The 8,339-nt window shown below is 48.9% G+C and overlaps 2 protein-coding genes across 2 annotated transcripts; both read left to right on the top strand.

The window, feature by feature from the left end:
- Positions 1–1,984: 1,984 nt before the first annotated feature.
- LOC139126217 (uncharacterized) lies at positions 1,985–2,788 on the top strand. The gene has a single exon (XM_070692265.1). It carries the CDS (start codon positions 1,985–1,987, stop codon positions 2,786–2,788), a length of 804 nt encoding a protein of 267 aa, XP_070548366.1.
- A 379-nt stretch (positions 2,789–3,167) lies between these two features.
- Positions 3,168–3,707, top strand: LOC139126216 (uncharacterized). Its single transcript, XM_070692264.1, has one exon. The coding sequence runs from the start codon at positions 3,168–3,170 to the stop codon at positions 3,705–3,707; it is 540 nt and encodes a 179-aa protein (XP_070548365.1).
- Positions 3,708–8,339: the final 4,632 nt, after the last annotated feature.

The following is an 8,339-nucleotide window of genomic DNA, read 5'->3' as shown; positions in this document are numbered from 1 at the left end:
AGCGCCATTGACTCAATCCGACGTGAACTACGGCAGCCAGATACCAGCAACGCCACAGCAACGGCGCCCATCCCGACGTCCAACTTGCAAGTCCAGCCAACTGATACAGCCGTTGGTGCACTATCACCTGCCTCAGTCGTCGTCGCTGGCTCCGTCCAGCTCGCTACCTACCCAAGGCCACCCAAGTAATCATCCCGCTAATCACGTTAATGAATACCAACCCACCATCACAGCTACCCCACCAGCCTTGACCACCAGCGGTGGCGCTGCGCACATCCGGGATAACTCCACCGCTAGCGGCGCACCTCATAACAACAACACGAGCAATATGGCCGCGCCCTACAGTCAACTCGCCCAGCCAGCTGGTCACAACGCAACGCCATGGCGCCCACCGCCTAGAGCCGGACCAACGGGCAATACTTCAGCAGCAATACTCCCAGCCGACCTGCTCCTGCCGTACGTCGACCAGTCAACACTCAACGCCTTGGCTAACCTCGGTAAGTTCATCGAATTTGGTGACTTGCACCCTGATGCCCTAGCCCCCAACTCATCCCAGGCTACCAAGACACAAGTAGCTTTTGACCCAGACAACCGTGGCGTCGCCACGTTCACAACCGAGGTGAAGCGGAAAGCCATCGACGACTTTGACACTGGTTACAGTGCTTCCTCGTCTTTCCTCCTATCGTACATTCTACTACCCACATTTGGCGATCCCCATGGCCAACTACCTTCGTTTCCTCGCCTCCAAAGCTGCTGCCTACAAGCCGGAGGCCTGGCTAGCCTATGACAAACACTTCCGCCTGAACGCTTCCCTCTACCCAGATAGGGCCAACTGGAGCCAGCCAAACCAAGACCTCAACTTCCAGTACTTCCAAAACCAGCCACACCTCCTGCGTCCTACCTGCTTCGGCTGTGGCCAACATGGTCACTTGAAGACTGATTGCCCAAACCGACGCAGCAGCACCACCAACCCGTTCTACTGGGAGAGCCCAGCGAACAAGAAACAGTCTGACCAACCTCCGGTTTGTCGTTCTTTTAACCGAGGCACATGCAAGACACCCTGCAACTATGGCAGACTACACAAGTGCTCCGTGTGTAACTCGACCGAACACGGTGCTCAGCAACACCACCAACGCATCAAATCAGAGACCCCCCAGCCCTTTCGAGGGAGCGACCGTCCACCCAGCGACAATCGCCACGCTACAGCCGACAACGCCAATCAACCTAACTAAGCTCTCAGCTGCCCTGCACGACCACCCGCACAAACAATTCACAGCCAGCCTCATCCACGACCTCACTCATGGTGCCGACATCGGCTTCGGTGGAACCGCGCACCACGCTACACTCGCAACGCCCAGTCCGCAATGACCGATCCGGATGCCGTCACCACCGCCATAACAAAAGAACTGCGCCTCGGCCACACAATTGGCCCGTTCGCCGTGCCACCTCTGCCAAACTTCGTCGTAAACTCGCTTGGACTTCGGCCTAAAAAATCAGGCGGCCACCGCATAATAATGGACCTATCCCAACCACGAAACGATAGTGTCAACCACTACATCAACAAGGAAGACTACACCCTCACCTACTCCCGCGTTGACGATGCCGTCGCGATATTACAGAGACTTGGCCAAGGTGCACTCATCACAAAAGTGGACATTAAGCACGCGTTCCGACTGTGCCCGGTACGGAAGGCGGACTGGCACCTCCTCGGCTTTAAATGGCAAGGGCTGTTCGTCTTCGATCGCGTGCTCCCCTTTGGCCTTCGCTCTGCACCGTTCTTATTCAACCGCCTGGCCGAAGCACTCCTCTGGATCGTCAAAAACAGAGCAAACACTCAGGACTTACTGCACTACCTGGACGACTACTTTGCGCTGGCCCCCCCAACTCCCCGCAATGCCAGTACCTCCTCGACACCATGCTCAACACATGCCGCGACCTCGCGATACCCATCTCCCCAGAAAAAGTCGAAGGCCCATCACCCACCATGACGTTCCTTGGCATCACGTTGGACACACTTACAATGACACTATGCTTACCCGACGACAAGCTACAGGACCTGCTTCAAACACTTCCCACTTGGCTCCACCGACACTCATGCACTAAACGGGAGTTGCTATCCCTCATCGGCACCCTCAGTTTTGCATGCAAGTGCATTCCCGCCGGTCGCATCTTCCTCCGCCGCATGATTGACTTAAGCACAACCGTACGCAAGTTGCGCGACACGATCACACTATCTGATGCTTTCCGCCTTGACGCAAAATGGTGGTGCGACTTCCTACCGACATGGAACGGCACGGCCTCATTCCTCGATACAAAGTGGACCCCCTCTCGCGACCTTGACCTCTACACCGATGCCTCTGGCACTGTAGGCTCCGGTGGCTACCACGCTGGGCATTGGTTCACCGTTGCATGGCCTGACTCTCTCCAAGCCTCAATCGAATGGAAGGAGATGTACCCAATACTAGTCGCTTGTTCAATTTGGGGGCATCGTTGGCATGGCCGCCGAGTGCTGTTTCATTGTGACAATCAAACCGTCGTGCACATCTGGAAAAAAGGCACTACGAGATGCCCTGACATCATGCAACTAGTAAGGAGCATCTTTTATGAGGCAGCCAAAGGAAATTTCCATGTCATGATCGCCCACGTCAGTGGAATTGATAACTCAATTGCTGATGCACTTTCTCGTTTACAGATGGAGAGGTTCCGAGCATTGGTGCCCGAAGCGGATGCCGGCCACACACCTGTACCAACGCGACTATGTCCATCCCGCTTGCTACACAACAACTGACGGAACTAGCAACTGCCTACATCCATAACAGTGTGGCCGAGAACACGCGACGCACATACCAGGTAGGACAAAAGTGTTACTTGGATTTCTGCTCGTCACACGGACTAGCAACCTTACCTGTCACGATCAGGACAGCTTTACTCTTCGTTACGAACCTGGCAAATCGAGGACTAGCATATCGAACCATTAAGGTGTACCTAGCCGGGGTGATGCATCACCACGTTGAGCGCGGGTATGCCGACGACGTAACAACGCACGCTCTCCTGCAACGAACACTGCAAGGGATCAGGAGAAGCATTGGAGAAGTGTGCCGGCCACGACTACAATCACCATTGACCTGCTCCGTCGCCTCAAGGAATGCCTTCGTCAGCGTGCCGACATGTGCAGCAACGACAAGCTCATGGTATGGGCAAGCTTCACGCTGGCATTCTACGGCTTTCTGAGGGTAAGCGAGTTCACCGCTCAATCACCTACGGAATTCGACGTAAACGCCACACTACTCGCCCGGGACATTGTGTTAACGGACGTGATCGAAATCAGGATAAAGTCATCGAAGACTGACCCGTACGCGCGTGGGCACACCATCCGTATTGCTCCGACCGGGACCTCTGTGTGCGCGGTCCGCTCCTATTGGAAATATACCGGGATCCGCGGATACATGTGCCCTGAAGAACCGGCGTTCCAATTCGCGGACGGCACATGGCTTACGCGACAAAGACTGAACCTATGCCTGCGGGAACTGCTTACCCAGGCAGGGATTTCCGATGCTAAAATGTACGCGACACATAGTTTCCGCAGTGGTGCAGCCACAACTGCTGCCGAAGCCGGCTTGCCTGACTGGCTCATAAAGACACTGGCAGATGGCGGAGTGACGCGTACCAGATCTACATCAAGACGCCGCGGGAGACCCTTGACGTAGTGCCGAAGGCACTCGCGACACGCCAGCAATTCGATATAGGACTCAGTTCGCGGTGGACAATGCCAACGTTGTAATATCACTATACAAACTGTAGAGACACGAAATGTAGGAACAATGAACATGTATAAGGAGACGTTTCCCAGTGGCGCATGGTCACCACGGGGGGGGGGGGGGGGACTGCATTGCGGCCGCGCTGCGGCCATACATGTCCGCAACTTGGCCGTAATTTGGGGGGTACTGTCATGGGCCTGTAGTGGGCGCCCGGTAGCACGTTGCCTGACGCACGGTGCCAGGAGTCTGGTACCGCTGTCCAGGCCGCCATGACGCCTTGACGCCCCCGCCGTGACGGTACATACAAAACCCCGGATTTCGGCCAAACACTTGCCTCCGTGTCATTTCTTTGCGTTAATGGGTGATTATGGCTTGCTATAATCATTGTTAACGTCTGGGGCGACACGGGGGGAAGGGTTTAGACCTTGACATGTATGGGTCACCATGCGTCACCTACCTTACACTTCTAGATGCATTTGAGATGTAACCTAATCTACCAACCGCCTCGATTACCGTTATCTCAACAAATTACATCACCCTTTCCACGTCATTATCCATGCGCACATCAGTGTGTTCAAAGCTATTTTTCGTCCATTTCAATCCCTCCCCCGCTCAAGTTCACATCCCAAAATTCCCCCCCACCCCCCAAAAAAAAAAAAAAAAAAAAAAAAAAAAATGCCTCGCTGCAGGGTAGCAGCTCACAATAAAAGAATATTGTATTCCACTAATTTGATGGCTTTTTCACAATAAAGTTCCAGGGGGGTACTGTCATTGGCCTGTAGTGGGCGCCCGGTAGCACGTTGCCTGACACACGGTGCCAGGAGTCTGGTACCGCCGTCCAGGCCGCCATGACGCCTTGACGCCCCTGCCGTGACGGTACATACATAACCCCGGATTTCGGCCAAACACTTGCGTCCGTGTCGTTTCTTTGCGTTAAATGCAGTATTATACATTATTGTCTAGATACAACGCTTCATGTGCCGGATAGAAGGTGATAATTTGCCCGGCGCAGAAGGGCAAATTTTCTCCTGTGGCGAGGGCATATTATATATTATAGCCCAAACATGGGACTATGTGCCCGAGGGTAGGTGACCATTTGCCCGACGTAAGGACGGCAAATGGTCTCCTGCCCCGAGGGTACATAGTCCCTTGTTTGGGCTATAATATATTTATTACATGCCTCTCTTACTCAGTTTGCACCAAAATATTTACGTTTATTGGCAAATTATAGTCAAATGCTTTATTTTCATTTTAGACGAAAAACGGTTAAAAATAGAACGATTTTCATCATCGAATGGCGCATTGATATATTTAAACTACTGTTACGCGGTTTATCAATATTTTTATGCGAAATTTTCCAAAAACCGGATTTTCTGTGCAAAACATGCAATGTCAAGACTTATACATCAAAAAGTTTTCAAGTTGAAAATAGTTCCGGTTCACTTTCAGTCCAGTGATGACTATGCGGCCCGCGACGTCATCGGCGAGTTACCATTGAATCCTATGGAGCGCGCGACGTTCGATATACGAGGCATGTAATAAAAACCCATATATTCAACCAATAATTTTTTTAGTATATGCCTCTTCACAGTTAATGCTATATGACATTTAGTAACAGAAGGGCATTTTCTAAAAATTTACCACTTTCGACCAGCAACAAACAGATTTTAACGAAACTCAAAATAGCAGGGCGTGCACGGATATTTTTAATGACGTCTCGTATTAAGCGTCTACCTTCACGTCGAAAATGTCTGAGGGTTTCACTGGACCATGTAACCATGGAAACTGGTCAGTACATTGTTCACCGGCTTGATAACTCCCTGAATGTTCCTATTCAAATCAATGCGCTGATTTGCACTCATATGGAGGCATGTAATAAGATGTGGTGCCATGATTGCAGACAGTCTGAGAGTTATCTGATTTATTGAAGTACCAGACATTACAACGGCGACAAGATCGGGATAGAGAACAACTGTAAATATCCGGTGAGTGATCTGCACCATGATTTCTCCAGAAGTCCATTGAAGATTTGGCCGCAAACTAGAAAAGGCGATCACCCGAGTGAGACAATCTAAATTACGTGCAAGGGAATTATGTAGATAACGCAATGGGTGAAGCTCCCATAGCGGTAACCGTAATTACAAAATTAGAAACCTAAAATGCCAACCGTTCGTACATATCGATGACCAAATTATGAGTGGAAAAGCTTGGGAAGAATTGTTAGAGGGCATTGAGTGGTGAATTCCGACATTTTAGAATAACAACAGCGGCGAATAAGAAAGATGCCATGATAATCTATGGGAGTGTGACATAGCCCTTAGATAGTTTAATACTTTATCACGTGAATTTAGTTTACCACTGACGATGACTGTGACCTACATTAACCCTACTACTCATGGAACATCGTGAGAATGATTCCCTTGTTTATCTTCGAGACTCTTTGATGTCACTTTTCATGCGCTCTTGGTGAATGTATTGTTTTGACAACCGCTTAAGTCATTAACACCGACCGGGCACTTAAGCTGGACCTCCTGCACTATGTTTACAGATGTACTAATGGGAGCAACCTTCCTCTCCTTTCACCTATGCCAACTGTCATTAGTTAATTCTTTAGTTAATTATAGACGCATACCAAAGTCATGACAAAGCCAGATATTTACTCAACATTAACTCTGCATTTTAGTGTGCTAAGGTAGAACCTGTTGAGATGCCTGAGACAACATTGACCATGACCGGTGCGTATTAGTAGACTAGTGTAACTCATAGAAATTTTACCGTGTAACTTGTGTTACTCAGCTGAATAAATTACTCCGGCTTAGAGTATATTCGTGTACCTGTTTCTGTCTCTACTACCCAACGTTCTATGCCACAGAGAGTTCGTATCCGACAATAACTACATCACAACCACGCTACGTGACATAATTGGTGACAGCGGTGGGATTGACTAAAGTCAGCGCCTTCTGCTCGACGTGATATTTTGGTGACGCTCATCATTCAAATGATTGGTACGTACATTTCTGTTGCTCGAACACTGCTTGTATTATAATGCCAGGCTGTAGACAACGATCAATCGACACCCCTGTTTCAAGATATCCTGATATGGCCGCATATACCAAAGCCTGAACTGTTGTAACTCAATCAAGATTTATGGAAGACTTGGTGACGACGTTGAAACTTCTGAAAGAATTTGATCGCGCCACCCATGCTAATAGGGTGTCGGACGAACGAAAAGCTGAAATATTGCCTATCCAGGAGAATTTCCAGCCAACTTTTGGAACAACATGAACGATCAAATCAAGTACGAGTATGACCATGTCCTGCGGTCCTGAGAGAAAATTTCCTGCCAAAGAAACTCAGAGACTTTTCTACAACAAACTATATAATCGCAATCAGAAGCCAGGTGCGCCGATGGAGGAATTCCATATAATTATACAGCGTCTGACTCTGCGCACTCACACAGATATGCCCCGTGAGTTTCAGTCTGAGCTCATGAGAGATCATTTCATCCATGGATTGCACTCGTCTCTGAAGCAAATGGTGATGTCAAAAGACCCTGTTACATTTGAAGAGGCCGTAGGTGTCACAAAAGCCGAAGAATGCAATGAAGAACTTGTTAGCGGTAGGAGTGATGTTTCTTTATTCTCCACATTAGACCCCTTTGGTGCTAAATCAGCCAGCCAAGAAGACGCGACCGCGGCTGCTGTACAACCACCCACTTCAGAAAATATAATGCAATCGATATTAAAGACTTTGATGAAGAAAATTGATATAATGATAGATGAAAGGATGGAGAAATTAAATGCCCTGTTAAAAACAAATTCTGATTCTGCTGATAAATCTGCCCCAGCTAACCACACGACCAACTGAGATAGACGCCCTCCAAGGAATTGAGGTGCGTCTGGCAGAAACTAGCAAATCACCGATGGGTTGCCAATCTATGATATTTGTCACTGTGTTGGGCATGTGCAATGTCATTGTCCTGAACGCCAACATCAGCGACAACAGCCGCAAATGTCCTAGCAAATGCAGCCGACCGCTGGATATCCATTTATTCAGCCACAGCAGCCTGCCCCATTCAACCCATCGACTTGGTTCCCACCACAACAGCAGAAAGCAAGTCAATTTCAACCAGGACAACAGCAGAATTCGTCAAACTAGAAACTGCCGTCAGACGAGGGGATACCCGGATGGAAAATTTGATGATGTCCCCAGATTCATAGATACGAAGGAAGTAGACACCGATGATGATAGTTAGGACAAAATACGGACTCATGTTATCGGAACAATTAATCATAGCTGTAGTATTGACGGTAAGATTGGTGATGATGTCAAGATGTAAACAGACACTGGATCCAGAGCGACGATAGTAAGTGAAAAGTTACGTCAAACTTTGCCTAATTTGAGGAATAAACCGCTGTTGCAGACATCTGGAATTTGTGTGAAAACATTGGAAGGAAACAAACTAAATATCTTGGGAAGAATAAAGAAGTCAACTTTGTGATTGCCGGTAAGAAATTTTCGTATCCTGTTTATGTTATCGCAAATTCCATGTATGACTGTTGGATCAGAGCTGATTTAATG

The sequence above is a fragment of the Ptychodera flava genome (assembly GCF_041260155.1).
Source record: "Ptychodera flava strain L36383 chromosome 3 unlocalized genomic scaffold, AS_Pfla_20210202 Scaffold_27__1_contigs__length_13241970_pilon, whole genome shotgun sequence".
Lineage (NCBI taxonomy): Eukaryota > Metazoa > Hemichordata > Enteropneusta > Ptychoderidae > Ptychodera > Ptychodera flava.
This window is presented reverse-complemented; position numbering and strand designations above follow the sequence as displayed.

Coding starts and splice junctions, on each gene's coding strand:
- LOC139126217 (XM_070692265.1), top strand. CDS start 1,985: ATGACGTTCCTTGGCATCACGTTGGACACACTTACAATGACACTATGC.
- LOC139126216 (XM_070692264.1), top strand. CDS start 3,168: ATGTGCAGCAACGACAAGCTCATGGTATGGGCAAGCTTCACGCTGGCA.